Here is a 20,165-nt window from a genome sequence, read left to right as displayed (position 1 = left end):
AGCATTACATAAGAAAAATTCTTCACTATGTGTTGTTGCACTGTTACCTATAGGATATCCCCCTCAAAACAAACAAAAAAATTGACAAACAACAAAAACCATTTTTATAACAGGAATATTTAACAGGTAATATATAAACGGTGTAACCATTTAGCTGAGTGCGGATTTTTGTGATTTGGAACGCAGACGATAGGATCCGCCTGCTCACTCAAATAATAAGCCAAAGGCCCAAAGTTAAACTGAAATGTTGCATGCTCAGTCTACTTTATGACATCATGTTTCATACAGTAAACGTAAAAGTTGTGTCTTTGAAAGTAGCCGGAGAAAAGAACCCATTTGGGCAATTGGTCTCAACTTTTTTAATATCTAAGTGCTGGTGCCAGTCTTTGATCTATATGTCTCTTTAAAAAAAAAGTGCTCCTGTTAATCCATTAAGTTTCACATTGCACCTCACCTCAGTATAATTTCTCAGCCTATCCTATCAGCAAAAAATCGAGTGTTACAAGCAGTTAGGGTTTGACAGCTTTTTTAGAGTTTGCATCAATCTCATTTGTTGTATCAAGTCCCTTTTTAATACTGTTTACATGTAATTAGAGAGCTGATCATTCAGATAAGATTATCAGAAATATGGAAGTCATAAAGTTGATGTAAAATTACAGATTGTTGCTCACCATGAGGATCTGCTATCACAAGCTACTGGGGTGGAGACACTGGAGGGGGTCCTACAGATGATGCAATCCAGGATCCAGTCCCTGCTGGCAGCCATGGATCGGCAAGTCAACACTTAGATTCCTAATTAAACGCGAGGAATTAATATCCGCGTAAAATCACGAGAAGCACAATCTCGCGAATTTTAATTTTTAAAATTTTTATTTTTTGGACGTGTGTAAACTACATGAAACTAAAATAAGAAATAATTAATAATAAAAATTCAGCATTCGCAATTTTAAGTTCTCGCAATATGATGGCAAAATGATTGAATCGCAGAATTAAGTACTGGCGTAAAATTAGGAATCTACAGTGATGTTATTGGGGAATAACATTTAATTTGTTCATTAAGAAATAAGTTTATATTTTGGACTAAGGAAGTGGGTTTTTAATGCACCACACTGTCAGGTGTTTTATTTATTGGTTTTCTTTAAAATGTATAAAGTTGTTCCTTTTTTGTTTCAGAATACGTTCAAAAGTCTCAGAACCTTTCAATAAAATTTCATCAAGAACTACACAGCTGAGGAATCTGCAGGTATGGTAGTTGTTGTAGATCAATACTAATTTCATCACAGTCTCAATTCTTATTTTTATTTCATTTTCTTTTTTTGTATATACATGTTCTATTAACTAAAAGAGAATATACATATACTTTCAAAAATATCAGCATAGAGTACATGTATTATCTATATCAATGAAAATAAATATATTACTGATAGTACTCTTAAATTAATAGATGTACATGAGCTTATCTGTTATATTATTTGCTCCTGAAAACTGCTCTGAAAACCTTTTATAATGTATTTATAAAATGACTCTATTTTGAAGGATACATGTGATCTCCTCAGAAGAATCATCAGAATTATGTACCTTGGTAAGAGATTAAACAGTCAGTTACAGGGAGGAGCAAGGGAGATAACTAAGGCAGCACAGAGTCTGAATGAACTAGGTAATCACAAGTTTTCCTGTGGGAATTTATGTTTTTCTGTTGAAAAATACATTATGTTTCTGAATTAATGCACACATGTATAGAATGATATGTAATTACAACTTACAGAGCTTTAATTTTAGTCCATTTTTTGTTTTGTGCAAGTTGAATAATCATGGGGATTATCATGAATCATCCCTGTAATTATTCAAGAAAGAGCTGTAAATGGATTTTCACATGAGCAAATTTTACTGTATATTCATATAAAGACCTCATGAACTTTGAATATTATTAAATTATTCTCAAATAAAAAATTGAAAAATATGAAAAATCTTACATTTTAGGTGTTATTTCTCTATTAAAAATAAATACTTACTGACTAACTACTGGTATTCAGGAAAAAAAAACACCTTTTTTTGCTGCCTAGAAAATTAAATATTAATTTTCACATTGTTTTTTTCACAACTGTGTCTAATGTAGCAAAAAAGAAGATCACAAGAAAAGATAGTGACCAGGAACATGTATTAGTTGCATCACATTGAATTACATGCAAGTAACTTTAGCGTCTACATTTTTTTAAAGATTATATTTGTGAGGGAGTGGATCTAAGTGGGGTGGAGATTATAGAACAGGATCGGCGCTTCATCAAACAGGCCCGCAAAGACGTAGAATCTCAGGCCCACAAAATGCTGGAACAGGGAATGGAAACCCAGGTCAGGGGTCTGATACAACGCAGACCAATATGTTAATTCTCAATTGATTAATGGGGTTTTGTACAGAAAAATTACATTGACTCTTAAATGTTTAGATAATGCCATAAGTCTCTGAAGAGGTTTTAGTTTATAATGTGCATGCTTAGTGCTTATTCATTGTTGCCATATTGTATGATCTTAAAATGATTTCTGGTCCAAATCAATCCATTGGAAATCAGTAAGATTGAGTCACTGTCTGATTGGAACTGTTTATTTTGTTGTAAATTGAAAAGTGAACTACTTAATTTAAAGAAATATTTAATCAGTTGCTTGTATTGTAATGATTTCTGTTACGTTCATACAGAACCCGACACAGGTGGCGACCTCTCTCCAGGTATTCCACAACCTGGGCAGTCTCCACCACACCGTGGAACGGGTCCTCCAGAACTGTCAGGAGAACCTGAACCGGAATGTCCGCTCATGTCTGGACGCACAAAGCCTCGCCCAGCAACACGCCCCCCAGGGCCGAGGTCAGTCCCTAACTTCTCTCTCTCTCTCTTAAAAGAAATAACTGCAACAGTACATTGGTCAGTTCTTGGTGTACAGTGAAACCTTGTTGCTTCAAGCACAGTTTAGATTAGAGACACCCCCCTCCAAAAAAAAAAAATACAAAAAACAAAGCAATAAAACATAGAAATAAAGTCATAGTAGTGCAGATTAACTTATTTCTTGCTTTGCGCTAAGTATCAAGAACTATGTATCTATTTTTATGTACAGCTGGACCTGGCCGGGCGGCCATGCCGGTGACAGGAAACACAGCGGCGTTCCGAGCCTCACTCTGGACAAACATGGAGAAACTGATGGACAACATCTACGCTGCATGTGCCCAGGTTAGTCAATAAATATTGGTGTACTGTTAATGGTAGAGGTCAGTTTAATCTCGATCAACAATCACAAAAAGGCTTAGTTTTCTGTGGCGTGTATAAAGTAGGCGCTTTGTCTTAAAGTTTGATGATTAAATAAATAAATTAGTTTTGTATCTTACAATGTAACTTGTGTAAAATAAATATAAAATTTCCTGCTGGGGTTTGAACTCGTTTCCTCTGACATACAAATCCAGCACTTTACCTGTCCAATTCAAGGGTTAACCCACTAGCCAGAGCTTGTAGGAATTCAATATAAATGAACCTGACTCTACTTCATTTGGCATGACCAGATATTCGTCAGAGTTACTAGTGATGAGCCGATTATCGCCGACAATCGAAAGTCGGTCGCTAAATGTCTCCCGACGTCGATGATCGATTAAGATTTTCATAATCGATTATTTAAAAAAAAAAATTTAAAAACCATAATTTACGAATATTCTTCGTACGACTTGACTTTTTTTTCAAACATCAAAACGAAAATAGGTTTAAACAAAATGGCGGCGCCATGTGCAAGCCTCACGGACGAGGCAAATGCCGCAAATCAAGATCCTATTAGTATTGCAGGGGAACTAATTAATTAAAAAAAACTACATTGTGCAAATGTTGACTTGCTCATTTTCTTGAATAAAAACCTTTATTCACTTATAACACTGAAGTTGTATGTAATGTGACTCGGTCAGTTGAGAACTTTCTAATTACGATGTTTAAAAACAGTTAAAATTGTTTTTGTTTAATGTTTTTGAAATGGGATTTGAACTCTGAATTTCAAATTTATTTGTAATATTTTCAATTGGTTATGGTTATTGTTTGAAGTTGTTCCTAACTTCTTAGTTACTATAAATGGTACAACATTTTTTTCCTAGTTCTCTTTTATTCTAACCAGGTGCAGTAAATAAGATTGTTTGTGCATAATAACATTAAAATTCTATTAACATATTTGATTTACTTGAATAAATATTTGATAGTTTCAAACAACTGAAACAAGTACATGTATATTACTGTATATACAACGCAAGATGCAAGTTTTATTCAATTAAACATAATTTAAAAACTTTCGATTATTTAATCGATTTCACACTTTCGATTATTTCCGATAATTGATTATGAAAATTTTCCGATTTCCCATCACTAAGAGTTACTGTTTGGTTGAATAGATCTTTTATTTGAAACTTACAGGTGCAGCATTTACAGAAAGTTCTGGTGAAGAAACGGGACCCTGTCACTCACGTTTGTTTCATTGAGGAGTTAGCAAAGGTATGATACATTGTATACAGCAAACCAAAAGTTAAATAAGATTACTTTTATTAATAAAACGTTCATATATTCCATGATTTACTATGAAACATATTTCTTTATTTTTATATTTTGATAAAAGAACACACTCTCACTTTTATTTCCCCCCTTTCATTTAATCCTGTCTTCTTTCTTTCCTCCCTCCTATTACTTTCCTCTCTCTCTCTCTCTCTCTCTCTCATATTTTATATGTTCAATTGTAGAAATGAGACTATTTAATAATATATGCTATGTCCTATGTTTATCAACAGCACCAAGAAGGTCATGTGAACATCATGCAGGAATTCTGGGATAGCATCACTCACATGCTGACCAATGAATTTAACAACTCAACAGAAGGTAGCAACAACATTATATCTCTATTGTGTTTCCATTTTTATTCTATGCTCATTTTCTGTCCATGTTTATAGAACTTTTTATGTGTGATTTTGAATAACTCTTGATCAAAACTATTTTTTATTCTTTTGGCAATGCATGAAATAACTTGAATTTATTACTTTTATACTCATATTTTGACACTGCATTCATTAGGAAGTAGAGGTATGTAGTATGTAATTAATAATGTAACTCAATAATGTAACACAATAATGTAACACAATAGTGTAACACAAATAATGTTCACTTTTCTCACAAATAAGGTATTTGTTAAGGCTGTTCTTGCATTTCCTATCAGTAGGGTCAACAGAGGGTTATAAGACACCCTTAAGGGGGATGGATGGTCGTTGCCATTTTTACACTATAATGATCTCCTTTTAAGGAAGAGCTCTTTATAAAGATAATTGCATGTAAATGAAATTGTTAAAAATTTAGTTTAAATATTTGGATTTCATCTCTACTAAATAATAGTTTATGGTAAAAAATATCATGATATTACAGTAAAACTTGTTTAGTACGAACACGTTTATTGCGAATTCTCGGATATAGCAAAGTTTTTTTGAGTCCCGTAGAGGTGAATAATAAGGGAATTTAACACTTTTATTATGAATTTCTTTACAATTTAATCCAAATATTAAAGATATCAAAGTAATGCATTTTTATTTTAAGCCTCAATTAGCAAAAAATATTGTCTGGTGAAAAAATACATGTATGTATATATAGAATTCGCCGTATATATTATTATGAATTCGTTATACGGATATAACGAATTAGGGATATAACGAAGTAAATCCATTGGCCCCTTAGACTTCGCTATAAACGAGTTTTACTGTATAGAGGTAGATCTGATGGATAACTTGTTGACCATCCAGCCTCCTTAAGATACTTACATGTATACATTTTTGGGGGGAAAATGTTTACTAAAGTAGTTATAATTAAATTGTTTTTTTATCATGTTAAATTCCCATTGCAGTGATTAAGAACAGCCTTAACAAATCATATTACAACTCAGACCCTCTTGAACATTCTGATATTCTGAACAGAATCTGTTCCTGTATATGACCTTCACAAAGCATGCATTCCTTGTCAGGATATATTTATTGTGTCATGTACCATTATTTTCTGTACACTTATATGTACCGGTAGATCTTGTTTTTAATATTTAATTTGTAAGCTGAATCAAAAATGTTTCAAAAATGCATGTTAACTCTTGTGAAATTTATTGTAATACAAATGTCAGTATTATTTAGCACTGTGCATATGCATGTACATTTATCTGTACATTTCATTTTTAAAATATCAAATGACCATGAAGATTTAGCCAACCAACCTCTCAAACCATTATATCTTATTTTCATCAACGATGAGAAATTTGAAGAAACATTTATTTTTCTCTTGATTCTAGTAACTGTTAAAATATTTCATTTGTGGGATATTTTGTATTCAAAGCATCACCAGTCTTAGTAAGGGTTGTGGTCATATTCATTGTTTATATGTAATCTATGTGCATTACATATGTATAAACTGTTTTAAAATGAGGAAGTAAAATCTTGATGTTGATACTGAAAAAAAAGAAGGAAATAATGAATGATATGTATGATGTCAAAATTTACACCTTCTGATTTTGTAAGACTTAGAATAATAGTATTATTATATATCAATATTAGTGTTTACATTCACTTAATTTTGAAGTGATAATATTATACATTCACACATAAAGAAGATGGGGGAACATAATAGCGCAATTGCCCATTTGGTTTTGTCGTAAAAAACAATTTCAAATTATTTTTTTTTTCCAACTAAATATACTGGATGATGTTATATTACAAGTTTACAAAGGCACAATTTCTAACAATATTCAGTTTTGAATATTTTAACAAAAGATAAGTAAAAAAAATAAATTCTAAAGTTTTGATGGTATCAAACCAACAACCTAAAAACCCTAGCTCTATAATGTTACCAAATGTCTGGTGCTCTAACCACTAAGCCATTTCAGTCACAACAAACTTCATTGTTATACTTTCATGTTAAATACTGAAATCTGATTGGTTAAGATGCAGTTCATAATCCTTTCTATTACCCTCAGCATTAGCAACGCACTTAGCAACAGGTAACATTAAAAATTGTTACATGCGCGAAAATTATGCGCGTACGGTTCGCTGTAGAATTCACGTTATTCCTATATAAAAGAATTGAAATTTTCTTAAAAATTAAGACATTCAGTATAACAAAATAAATAGTGCCTGTTTGGGAGGATAACAGTTGAAATTGACAGCCCTCAAAAACCATTGTCAACCTCCGCTTCGCGTCGGTTGACAATGGTTTTCTCGAGGTGTCAATTTCAACTGTTACCCTCCCAAACAGGCACTATTTATATAATGTTAAATGCTAAATGCAATTTCAACCACGAATTTACGGACTTGTAGTATTTCTCTAAAACGTTCAATTGTTGGGATACAAAATGACATTTTTAAAGTATAGTGGGTCATCTCTCCACGTTTTTGTTGATTTAAATCGGTTTGATTTCCGTTAAACCTTATATTGACTATGAAAAGAATATGGAACCTAGACCCACTCTATAAAAGAAAGGCATTGAAGTTCTAAAAATGACACTATTTGGAGGTTTTGACACGCATACCCCAGTTTAAATCAACCTGTTCGAAATATTTAAGACATTTAAAGGTTATTAATCGATGTTACGGTAAAGAAACAATGTTTTCAATATTAATTTAGAAAGAAATTATGAGATTTGTTCATATTTTAATTTTATAGTATCTTATCTATCCTCATATAGGCAGTTTACACGCCTTATTCACCAATCTTCTTTGTTTTCTCTCTCTGAATTCTAGCTTCCATGCATTTGAAGCAGGCCTTTGAAGGAGAATATCCCAAGCTGTTACGTCTGTACAACGACCTCTGGCGCAGACTTCAACAGTTCAGTATCACTACGGCAACCTCCCTGTCTCAGTCGGAGCCGACCGGAGAGGAAGATGTGAGCGTGGAGGACGATATCTTCATCCCTGGAAGTAAACGGAATCAGTATGAGTGAGTGATGCTTGAACCTAGATGTTGTATTTATATTGGGAAGTTAAACATGTGTGTAATCTTCCCTGTGTGTTTAGTTGTGAAATTTTGAATGCAAATATCTGGAATGCCATGGATAATTTGATGTGAGTTGGAAATCTTATTTTTAACTTTTAAATCTCAAATCCTTGTCTTGAGAAAAAAAAATAAATAAAATTGAACGAAACTATTGATCCAAAAAGTAATTGATTAGTTTCTGGTGATAATGTTTAAAGATATATCTAAAATGTCAAATGTGGGTTACAAGTCTGGAGAAAGTTAAAAAGTCGAAATGTAAAAAAATTTTCTGGGGAAAAATTGTGAAGAATCTGAGGAGTGTTCAGAGTGCTCACCAAAATTTGTGTTGCATGCAGGTATAGGGAATTTTGGTGAGCGCTAACGAGCACCCTCTTCTATGAACACATCTCTGATGTAAGATTATTAGTTAATAGATGTTCCAATGTTTATCCAATATTACACTATACAGCTCCGAGAAAGCTTTGCGGGACACCCTGACGAAGTTTGAGAACGCATACCTTTCCAAGTCTCTGTCAAGGCTGTTTGACCCAATTAATCTGGCCTTCAGTACGGGGAATCCCCCAACCACACAGGAAGTGGAAACAATCGTTAAGACCATTGCCAGGTAATTTGACATGTGAACTTTGGTAATGTACAATTAGATTTAGCTAACTCAAAAAATACATTTGGAGATAAATTATTGCATTCATTTATTGTATAATTTTATATTGTCAATTGATGATGCAATGTTTTGAATTTTGAAAGCCAGTAATAATTGTTAAACATTGTCAAAACCAATGCAATATGCAACTTGCACTTTCCTCATGTACTAGATTTTAAACAAAATCAAAGACAAGTGTGTTTTTCACAATGATAATCTTCTTACTACCCAAATCAAATATTTAGACTTCATTCAAAGTTTATAGGTTGAGGTTACTATTATTTATTAAGGTCAAGGTCATAGATGGCAAATTGACCATATCAGTTATATGAACAATAAAATTGGCTAAACTAAAAGCAAACACAGATGTAGCCAAAAAAAAATCATTTAGTAAATAAATACTTTATTACCGGTATTCATGACTATATTTGATCAGGCCATTAAGACCATGGACATTAAAGAGTCAAGGTCATTGATGGAGGTGAAAGGTTAAAATTTCTGCCCTGGGACTTTATTACATTGATTGAGAATGTAGTGTTTTACAAGCTCATGTTGTATTTTTCCTCTGTTGCAGTGAGCTAAATGTGGCTAGCGTGGATACACAGCTTTGTATAACTGTGGCTAAAAACGTGGCCAAGACGATACAGCTGTTCTCAGTGAAGAGTGAACAACTGGTTTGTGGTTATATTAAAATCTACTTAGTACTCGGAATTGTCTTATTTGAATTAATTTATCTGATGTTATCTGGAGCATTAAGAAATATACACACTGTCAGTTGATATGTGTAACTACATGTATATATTTTTGTAATAAAATTGACTCACTATCTAAGGGTTAGACAATTATTACTATGAAAGAATTATCTATAAGAGTTGTTTTTCTGGAGTATAAACAAAGTAAAGATTTATATTATGAAGACTAGTTCTTTCTTTTGTATTGATATATTGATAATTAGTGAAGAGTTCTCCTTTTGGTCTTCAGTTGATTACGGATGGTGAGGCGAGTCAGGTGATTGGTCCCTGTACCCCGGGGCAACAACGGAATGTCACCGTGGTCAACATACTGTATCTACTGCATCAGTCCATCACCAAGGTAACAGTGTGTGTCGTCAAAAACATTAAAAAAATTAATTTTTTTCAGACACAATTTCAAATTAACTTTGAGAATGATGATTGTGTGGACATTCATAAAAAAAGGACTGTATTGTTACTTTAAGGTACATTCAGACTGTCACAAGATGGGGATTTAAATGTTTTGTTAAGTTGTTTGTATTAATTGATTTTGCTGAATATCATGAATAAAGATTCTTATATTTCTGCTATTTGTAGTTATTGGAGGGTCTACAGAACTTTCCCCCTGAAGCCATGGAATGCATTCAAAAGTCGTTAGAGGTAAACCTGATTTTCTACACTGTCTGCTTCTCAAATTTCTTTGATGTCAAATTTCAAACAACATTTTGTATATATATGAATATTTCAGACATTTTTATTTTACAATATGTATGAAAACCTGTCTATAATACAACTTTCATTATTAACAGGAAATCTGTTTAATAAGGCACTCTAAAATGACTAATTTCTTTAGTGTAACGAACTAAAGATGCACACAGTTTATTTGGAACACTCTGTCAATTTGTGTACAATACAATGAATAGAAATGTGAAACTTATTTTTTAACATTAATCTCTTAATGCTTTCATTCTATTTTATGCTTAATGTTTTGATTTCTTGATATGACAAAATTAATGCTTTTCTGCATGTAATCAATAACTAATTAGAAAGAATGTTAAATACTTTTAGATTAATGATATCACTGTTTGTTATATAGGAATTCAAATGTAGACATTACAATTGAATTATAATTCATATGAAAACTACTGTAAAAGCAGATATTTTTGTTTGGTTAAAATTTTGTTGTATTTAAACCAAATACAATTTTGTTGGCATTTATTTTTGTTATATAGTAAATCTTAGAATTTATCACGTATCAACTCTGTATTTATTAAAACTGGGGTGAAAAATTCGTCATGGATTTAATTTTGTTGCATTATACTGCCAACGAAAATAACGAAATTAAATCCTGAACAAATGATTTTGCTTATACGATAATTCAAGTAATATAAACACTTGATTACAGTGCAGTGTGCACTGTAGCAACAATTTCTTTGTAAAAGGAACAGGAAATTCATTTTAACAATAACCTTTCTGAAAAATAATCTAACCTTAACAATAAAAGAGAAGTGAATGTATGGTTTCCATTATTAGGCATATATTAAGTCCTTGCATTTAATTAGGAATCTACAGTATGCAGAAAATACTGGATTGCACTTAATACTCTGACAGTGAGCTTTAGTTGATTTAGTGAAACCTAAAAATCTGTCACTGAAGGGATGAATAGCACCATAGGATAAGGGGAACTAACTCGTATAGGCCCAACCCAAGAGACAGGGGGTTAGCCTATAGTCATTAGGCTTAAATTGACCTTTAAGTCGAATATGCATAGAGCTATAACTCGAAGGCAGGTTTCACAATTTATTGATCAAGTGATTTGAATTAACTATGAATTATCAACAATAATCAAGTGGAACAATGTCAAATAGAACAGGATAAAAATAATTATTTTTTGAAATGCCAAATGAATCAGAATGAATTGAGCTTGATGTTGCTTAGTCTTACTGACCGACTGGTGGACAGTCAACGAGATAGTCAGTATGAGGACATAAGCAACATGAGGTAGTGGCCAAAAGTAAGGCTGGTGCTTATCACTGGCTTCCACGGTGCTTAGCGGATCAGAATCATTGACTCCCCCTGGATGGGACACAAGTCCATTGCAAGTTAGCTCCCAGAGTAAAGCCAGTACCCAGTTTCAGCTGGGTAGACTGAGACAATGTAGATAAAGTGCCTTGTCATAGTGCACAACACACAACATCAAGTTACCACTGCTGGGTTTGAACCAGCGACCTTTCAGTTGCTGGCCTAATGCCTATGACCAATGTGCCAAGTGCTCTACACAAACTAGTACTCACAATAAAAATGCTGTACATATTCATGCGCACTATATGTTTTAGATACTTTATACAAAAAATACTGGTTGTTATATAATGTTAATTTATACGAAGGGATTGTGTCAACAACTTTGGTATTTAAAAATACTATGAAGTATAAAATTACTACAAACTGAACTTGTATTCATTCCTTCCTTAGGGAAAACCCCCACCGGTAAGCTGGTATTTCATTGGTCATTTTCATGTAACACACACTCCTATACAGTACAAGTTATGATGTATGCAAATAAAATCAGTATTGCAAATGAAACATAATAGAAATGCACTAACACTGCTTGTGCATAGAATTTCAGCCTCTATTCCATTGCCTGCAAACTCTTTATAAGACCTGACTATATGAATGTTCTAATTGACTTGGTCTGAACTTTATGAAAAGCAACTCAAATCAATTTAGTATTTTTAAAATTCTAACAATATTGGAGATTGACAGTGTATACTTGTACTTATAAAAGAAACAGTTGAGAACTTTATCTTATAAAATTAGGATTCCATAAATGCAATTTTTACTTCTGCAAGATTTTGCTTGATTATTTTAAAACTATTTCATAACTCCCATCACCCCTCACCCCAACACATTCTGGCTCCCATTCACACAGTATAAAACCATACTCTGTTAGTACAGGGGAAATCCTTTTACACAAATAATTTTTTAAAGTTATTTCAGTATTTGTATCAGAAACACCTTCAGGTATATTTGACATATATGTACAAGGCATTGAAAAAAATCGTTGGTAATTATGATAATGTAAAAAAAACTATGATTACATAATTTCCACATTTGTAGGGAGTGGTTGTCCTTATGAGCAGTGCTCTATCTCCTCTGATGTCCTCAGTCCTAGATGCCGTGGAAGCAATAATTCTGACAATGCACCAAGAAGACTTCTCAAGGTAGTTTTTTTTTTAATAATTAAAAATTGACAAAACCTGACATACAGTCACTTTGCTGATTTTCCTACTTTTTTCTAACACAATGTCTTTAGAATAAATTATTATTAGAAATTTAAGAATGAATATTTACACTCCACATATTTTTTTGCTTGTAATGTGTGTTGAAAGCTACGGCAGTTATAACTTACACTGTAATACACACAGGGTACTCAAGGGTTAAAGTGACGAGTTTTATCATGACATCACAAACGTTGAACACTGTAAACTGCAACGCCACAAGCGAAAATCAAAGTTCACATTTGTGCCTATTACTGTGGCTCTTCCATTAATATGAACTTACCCTTAGGATAAGATAGGAATTTTAAGGTATAAATCACATTTGCAGACAAGGCAAGAGGTTTAAAAAATGAAAATATAAGCATTAGATCATGATTTTTTGAAGTATACAGTCTCATAACTGCAGCGGTGTGTGCATACAAATTGAGTAATGTGTGTTAGCGTGTTATGAATATTTGTATGCACACATCGCTTCAGTTTTGAGATTCAATGCTATATTAAATCAGAAAGAAAATAAAAGAAATGAGATAGAGTATTTTACTTTGGAAGTGTAGATTAATAACTTTCTATGAATACTTCAGTGTAATGACTTTGTTAATTTGGTTCCCTGTTGACAGTTCTGCTGTACCAGACCCAGGGAAGGAGTCGCAGTGTTCTCTGTATATGAGGGAGCTCCAGGAATTTGTGTCCAGGTGTCAGGCTGATTACCTGTCTAGATACGAATGTCAGGACTTCATATACGACAGGTAAAAATGTACAGATATCAGTGTCAATACTTCAAATATTACTGGTAAATATCTAGATATCATTGTCAGAACTTTAAATGACAGGTAAATTTCAAGATATCAGTGTTAGGACTGTTCATATAAGACAGGTAAATATCTAAATAGAGTGTCAGGACTTCAAATATTACTGGTAAATATCTAGATATCATTGTCAGAACTTCATGTATGACTGGTAAATATCCACATATCAGTGTCATGATTAACCTATGTGTATTTTGAAATTTGACATCAGAAATAAATTTACATTGTTAAATCCTTTTCTGATTCCAGCATCAAGCCGATAGCGTGTCGTTGTGTGGAGCTGTTTGTCAGACATGCCAGCCTGATCAGGCCCCTGGGTGAGGGAGGGAAGATGAGACTGGCTGCTGACTTTGCCCAGATGGAGTTAGCCATCTCTCCCTTCTGTAGAAAAGTGTCTGATCTCGGCAACCATTATAAGCTTCTAAGGGCATTTAGGTATGAATACTAATACATTGCTCTGGTAGTTTTTGAATGTGTAGTCTAAGAATGTATATAGAGTCAAATTACTATTTTGGGGGGAGTTTTTTTAAACCACCAAATTTTTATCAAAGTTAATTGATCTCAGTTCTTGTTTTCCATAAACTTTGATATAGACCGGTTGTTGTTTCAGATGTATTCTAATTGTCTGCTTTTCACAATTTGAAAGAAAAAATAATTATATTCATGGTCTTATCTATTCAATTAATTGTTCTATTCATTCTTTTTCCTTCTCCAGACCACTGCTGTTCCAGAACGCTGAACATATCAGTAAAAGCCAGGCCATTGGTGACATCATTCCACACAGCACCATTCTTCACTTCTTGTTCGCGAGAGCTCCACAGGAAATGAAGTCTCCTCACCAGGTATCACTGATTTGATGTATAAACAGAAAGCATAGGGGCTATATTGATATCATTAATTATTCATCTATTTTTATGGTTACACATTGAATAATTTTATATGATATGAACAAGCACATTGTACTTTTAGTATTGTATTGATGCCTTGATTCGGATTCTGCATTGATTTTTAGTTTTATCATTAAACAGAAATTTGACATTATGCCATTCAAACATTACGTTGGGCTTTTGTTTTCAGTCGGCTGATTGGTCAATAAGTAGATACTCCCAGTGGTTAGAGGACCACCCCTCAGAAAAAGACAGACTCACCCTGATCAAGTAAGTACAACTCTCTAGGTCTAGAAAAGTTTGTTGGTTTCTAAAAATGATGACAATTCATGACAAACTCATATGTATTATCCCTTTAATTTACACAACATACAAGAGAGAGAGAGAGAGAGAGAGAGAGAGAGAGAGGTTGCCTTTATTTTAAAAATTTTCACTTTAAGGTAACTCCGTACCTATAAAATCATGGGTTCAAAGTTAAAAACCTAACTTTTTTTAACTTATTGGACTTGAATTTCATCACAAAATAAATAAAATATATATGTATCCATACTATTTAAGATGTAAGGTAATAAAAACCAAATGCTGAAATTATCATCTGAAAATCACACTTTTTTTGTTTAAAAATTAAATATAAGTGGATGGATACTTGTTTGTCTATTTAAATTTTACTGCTTACTTTGCCAGAAAACTAAAATTAATTAAAAAAAAAAAATTGTTTACATAAGAAAAATTATAGCATTTAGATATATCACTTAGAGAATAGTAGAAAAGAGTTATTTCCCTTTGTCATTATTGAATTATGTCGAATATAAGGATGAAAAATGTTTATTAAATATCTCCAAGTAAACAATGATTTGAGTTTTTGATGTGCACCTATGATAACATAGAAATTACAAATCTACTTGCAAGAATTTTAATGAATTCATGGTTTATGTAATATGTATGACGTTACAGGAGGGTGGATTTACTTTAAGCACTATTTTACAAATACTTAATTTGATCTGTGAGAAAATACAAAAGATCTAGAAAACTAGAAAGATATTTGTAGAATTTTATTCAGAACACATTACAAAGAAATTTTATCAACATTAATGAATAAAAACAGTCAATACTTTCAGTACTTTGATTACATATTTAAATACATGTAGGCCTACATGATATTGCTTTAAAATATTTACGGTTCCAGTACTAAATTAGTATAAAATTATTGAATTCTTTCAAACAATACTTTCAGAACTTTCAAATTGGTTAAATGCGCAACAATCGATCTGCTCTGTTTTCAGGGGTGCGTTGGAGGGATATGTGAATCAGATGAAGTCCCGACAGGCTCGAGAGTTTGCGGAGATTTATCCGATCATGTTGGATCTCTTACAGAAGGGACTTCAGACCTGCTCATGACATATTTATTACTAGAGCTAGTGTACAACATTGGTTCTGCTTTGTATATTATAATCATTTTTATTTAATTAATGAAATAAAAAAATAACAACAGGCTATGGTTTAGTGTTTACTGTTAGATTTTATCAAATGTGTGAAGAGCTGCCACTAGGCCGTTTATTTGTTTTCCTAATAATATTGAAAAGCATTTAAATTCAAAATTTTTACAAATTGAAAATTTTTAAACGGTCGTCACATTTTCATCAGAGTTAAATTTCATCTATATCAATGTCTCAAGGTGCCCCATACCAGCTGAGTTAATCGAGATGAAATTTTTCACGCATGTCATTGAACAAAGAGGAGACGTTACTGTATATCAATGAAAAATACGGTGGGAAATCTACGTTTGTGGCCAGTTCAGTCTTTGAAATATTTCATTGTATAAACTCTTGACCAATCTTCATATCCTTTCTATAACAGTATACTACACATGTACCCACTCTCACTAAGGTGACGTTTTGCAACTGGTCTTCGTACTGCGTCGTGCTGTGTGCGTCGTCCGTTGACAATTTTACATTTTTAACTTCTTGAAAACTACAAGGCCAATTGTTACCATTTTTGGCGTGAAACATCTCTTGGTAAGAGAAATGAAAATTTTGAAATTAATAACTTTCATCCCTGTGGCCAAATATGCCAAAAAAAAAACCAAATAAAAAAAAATCTTCTAATCTACTCCAACACATGTGAGAAGACAACTAAATTTATGGTTATGATGTCCATGAAGCCGTTTACCGAAATTGTGAAATCAATGGCCTTTGGATCAGGGGTTTGGGCCAATGGGTAAGTTCAATAATAAATGACATAATGAAAATGTATATAAGATTGTAAATTTTCTTCTGTAATTTCACTTTCGTATGAAATCAACTTAACGCATGGTTATAGAGCCTTAATTTAAGCAATATTGAATTATTGTCGTCCTGTACAAAAACTGATCTGCTATATATTCCTTAGAATATTCTCAGACTGACAAAAATTAATGAGTTTTACCAATCTTAAATACCATAAAAGATTAAGTTACATGCAAACTTATCAAACTAGCAGGTTTTTGCAGCAAAATAAAATACTAAAATACAGCTTTTATTGCTTTAATATCCCATGCAGTGTATGCTTAAAGCATACAACTGCTTAATGTGTGGATTACTTAATTAATGAACATCAGTATGAAAGGCCTGCAGGTCTCTTTTTCAAAAACAGTTTACAATTCTTTGGTCCCTTGAGCTGGTGTATAGATAATCCTAGATTACTTTGACTCTTTCCCCCTCCCTTGCAAACATCAAACAATAAAATTAGGGGAAGCGCAGCAGTCGGAGGGGTCTCGTTATGGTTTACCCAGATTTTAAAATGCAACTTAAAATACATAGGACTCCCTGGCATGTCCATCCAAGGGCTATGGTACTCAGGTGACCGTCAAGGCATGTAGACCACTTGTCTAATTTTTTTGGAACCGGGTATAAGATATACATGTTTTGTTCTGGGTTTTTTTTTAAATGTACAATTCCTTTCTGATCGGCGCATAATTCCTAAATCCGCCACTGTCAGGTGTTTGTTAATCACGTGATACAGGTAAACAGACCAGGAAGAAAAATAACCCCAACAATTTCTAGACTCGCCATGTTGGATTAGGGTTGGTATATTTATGTTATTTTACGAAAACAGAAACTATTTGGGCAAGCATGAAAATGCAAGCCGCACTGTATGAATGGATTTCTCCCGATATAACAAGTGAAAGGTTTCAACGTTTATTTTCGATTTCCTTTTTACAATTATACTATAATTATGAATGGTAAATGTAGGTCACATGCATGGGAGATGAGTCAAAATAGATCTATAAGTAATTTTGTTTTGATCGGTCGAATTTAGGCCTATTTTTTGTATTATACATGTATCTAGCTCACAGATCATTTAACAATTACTTCATAAACTACTGTGTTGTCGATATTAACACACGGGTACACTTTTTTTAATGCATTGAACAATAACATGAATCAAGCATTGATTTTAATGTGTAAGTAAACTAAATTATTCTAAATGAAATTTATGTTCTGTGTTCTCTCTCCAGGAATGTCTACAGCTAATGTGACCATGGACAAGAGTTGGGCCCAAGATGTGTTACGGTGTCAACTCTGTGAGACCCCAGTCCCCCCTTTGCATTGTGACATTTGTCACATTTATCTGTGTAAAGTCTGTGTGGGGGAACATCTCTTAGATCTATCAAAAGAACATAAGGTGGTGCCATTGGAAAAGAGGGGATCCGCTCCAAAATGCTCAAAACATTCTACAAAGCTATGCGAACTACATTGTGAAAAATGTAACATTCCAATATGTACACTCTGTGTTTCGACTGGTGAACATTTAGGACACAAACAAGTTGATTTTACTCTGAAAAGTCTAGAAACCAAGAAAAAATTTTTAAAGGAAGATTTAAAAGAACTAGAGAAATTCATTTATCCAAAATACACTGAAATTGCATCCATCATTCCAATTCAGAAAGCTGACCTAAATGAAAATTCCAAGAAATTGACAACAGCTATTGACAAACATGGGGAAGACTTACATACAGAAATTGACGCCATTATCCATAAACTGAAATCAGATCTGAATGAAATGGACTCCAAACACATGCAAGCCTTAACAAAGCAGGAACAAGAAATCAAACGCACCACTTCTGAAATCACAAAGATCATTGCTGAACTGAAAAAGATACTGGACTCCAATGATGAGAGCCTTGTCTCTGCCTACAAATCCAGAAATGCCGAATTTAGAAGATTGCCTTCTAAATTCACAGTGTCCTTACCAAGTTTTACCCCTCAAGAGATCAATAAAAAACAGCTTTATCAACAGTTTGGTTCTCTGTCAGCGTCATCTATCAAAACAGAAGAACATGGCTACACAATGGATTCTCCAGGTGCTGAGTCCTCTTCCCCGGACAGACCGCTCATTGATGTACCACGGATCATCACAGATATAAAGACCGAGTGTAAAGGATTATGCTGCGTGTCTTGTCTGAGTGATGAAGATATATGGACTTGTGGTACTGACAACATCATGAGACTTTACAACCTTCGAGGAGAACTAGTGAAGTCCATTCAAACCAAGTCAGGGAACCGTCCACGGGACATAGCAGTGACAAGGAGTGGGGATCTAGTTTATACGGATGAAACAGATAGAAGTGTGAATATTGTAAAGAATACAGAGATACAAACAGTGATCAGACTTAAAAAATGGAAACCTCTATATATTTGTACCTCCTCCACTGGGGACCTACTGGTCATCATGAACAGTGGTGAACAAACAAAGGTTGTGCGTTACGCTGGCTCCACAGAAAAACAAAGTATTCAGTATAATGACAAAGGACAACCAATCTATTCACGTGGTTGCTTGAAATACATTTGTGAGAACAGTAACCTAGATATCTGTGTTTCAGACGTTGGGGCCAGTGCAGTAGTGGCGGTCAATCAGGCCGGGAAACTCCGGTTTACCTACACTGGTCCTCCCTCTACTATCAAGGGACCATTTAGTCCACTCGGCATCACAACAGACAGCCAGGGTCGGATCCTGACAGCAGACGGTGACAACGACCGTATTCACATTCTGGATCAGGACGGACAGTTCCTCCGCTATATTGACAACTATCGTTTACAGAGTCCATGGGGTTTATGTGTGGACACCAAAGACAACCTCATTGTGACTGAAAACAGCACAGGTAGATTAAAGAAAATCCAATATTACATGTAAATGTACTGTGCATATACTTAATATATAAACTTAAGATAATAATAATCCTGATATCATTGCTTTTTAAATGTATGGACTGGTATTATATAAAAACTATGTGTACATAAACTGTGTAGATATATCAAAGATTATGGATATATGTTTCGTGTAAACAATTTTAGTCTGTTATATGTAAACAAAATATGTTTATTTCATGTGACATGTTGACCATGTTAAAATGTTATTTATACTGTTCAATGATGTATATAATGAACAGATTGTGTCTAATAAAACTTTTGATGATACATTCAGAATTTTTTTAATCAAGTTTTTCCTTCACAAATGAGCATTAAGTATTTTTGCTTGAATAATGCTAGTAATTTAAGTCTGCAACAACAAATCAAAGTACTGAAGAACTGACGGGAGTTGATTTTGTCGATGTTTATTTATTTTAAAATCAATGATATGTTATTTTGCATGACAAGTACATGTAGTTTCTAATTTGAATTACGCACTTTTTTTATATTATGAATTTTTGGACTTTTTCGACAAGAATGTCGAGAAACCCCAATATGAATCATGTTAAATAATATTTAAAGATAAAATAAATTCAATCAAACTATGTATCAGTAATAGAAATATTTCTCG

The 20,165-nt window shown here is 33.2% G+C and overlaps 2 protein-coding genes across 4 annotated transcripts in view; both read left to right on the top strand.

The window, feature by feature from the left end:
* LOC128160012 (conserved oligomeric Golgi complex subunit 5-like) overlaps window positions 1–20,165 on the top strand; it is a 31,615-nt gene that overhangs the window by 485 nt on the left and 10,965 nt on the right. Inside the window, exons 3-22 of one of the 3 annotated variants that reach the window (XM_052823249.1) lie at window positions 660–772; window positions 1,174–1,243; window positions 1,537–1,657; window positions 2,219–2,349; window positions 2,693–2,858; window positions 3,106–3,218; window positions 4,431–4,508; window positions 4,799–4,886; window positions 7,772–7,967; window positions 8,473–8,628; window positions 9,239–9,338; window positions 9,646–9,756; window positions 9,993–10,055; window positions 11,868–11,882; window positions 12,513–12,616; window positions 13,291–13,419; window positions 13,729–13,914; window positions 14,195–14,321; window positions 14,557–14,636; window positions 15,650–15,858. In XM_052823249.1, coding sequence (XP_052679209.1) covers window positions 660–772; window positions 1,174–1,243; window positions 1,537–1,657; window positions 2,219–2,349; window positions 2,693–2,858; window positions 3,106–3,218; window positions 4,431–4,508; window positions 4,799–4,886; window positions 7,772–7,967; window positions 8,473–8,628; window positions 9,239–9,338; window positions 9,646–9,756; window positions 9,993–10,055; window positions 11,868–11,882; window positions 12,513–12,616; window positions 13,291–13,419; window positions 13,729–13,914; window positions 14,195–14,321; window positions 14,557–14,636; window positions 15,650–15,764 — 2,262 coding nt within the window. In that variant the 3' untranslated portion in view covers window positions 15,765–15,858. Of the gene's footprint in view, window positions 1–659; window positions 773–1,173; window positions 1,244–1,536; window positions 1,658–2,218; window positions 2,350–2,692; window positions 2,859–3,105; window positions 3,219–4,430; window positions 4,509–4,798; window positions 4,887–7,771; window positions 7,968–8,472; window positions 8,629–9,238; window positions 9,339–9,645; window positions 9,757–9,992; window positions 10,056–11,867; window positions 11,883–12,512; window positions 12,617–13,290; window positions 13,420–13,728; window positions 13,915–14,194; window positions 14,322–14,556; window positions 14,637–15,649; window positions 15,859–20,165 lie in introns of those variants that run through there. The other 2 variants (XM_052823250.1, XM_052823251.1) reach the window with 2 other exon arrangements.
* Window positions 17,366–19,798, top strand: LOC128160015 (uncharacterized). Its single transcript, XM_052823253.1, has 2 exons — window positions 17,366–17,427; window positions 17,863–19,798. Exon 2 carries the CDS (start codon window positions 17,865–17,867, stop codon window positions 19,536–19,538), a length of 1,674 nt encoding a protein of 557 aa, XP_052679213.1. The 5' UTR covers window positions 17,366–17,427; window positions 17,863–17,864; the 3' UTR covers window positions 19,539–19,798.

Source organism: Crassostrea angulata, chromosome 8, assembly GCF_025612915.1.
Source record: "Crassostrea angulata isolate pt1a10 chromosome 8, ASM2561291v2, whole genome shotgun sequence".
NCBI lineage: Eukaryota > Metazoa > Mollusca > Bivalvia > Ostreida > Ostreidae > Magallana > Magallana angulata.
This window is presented reverse-complemented; position numbering and strand designations above follow the sequence as displayed.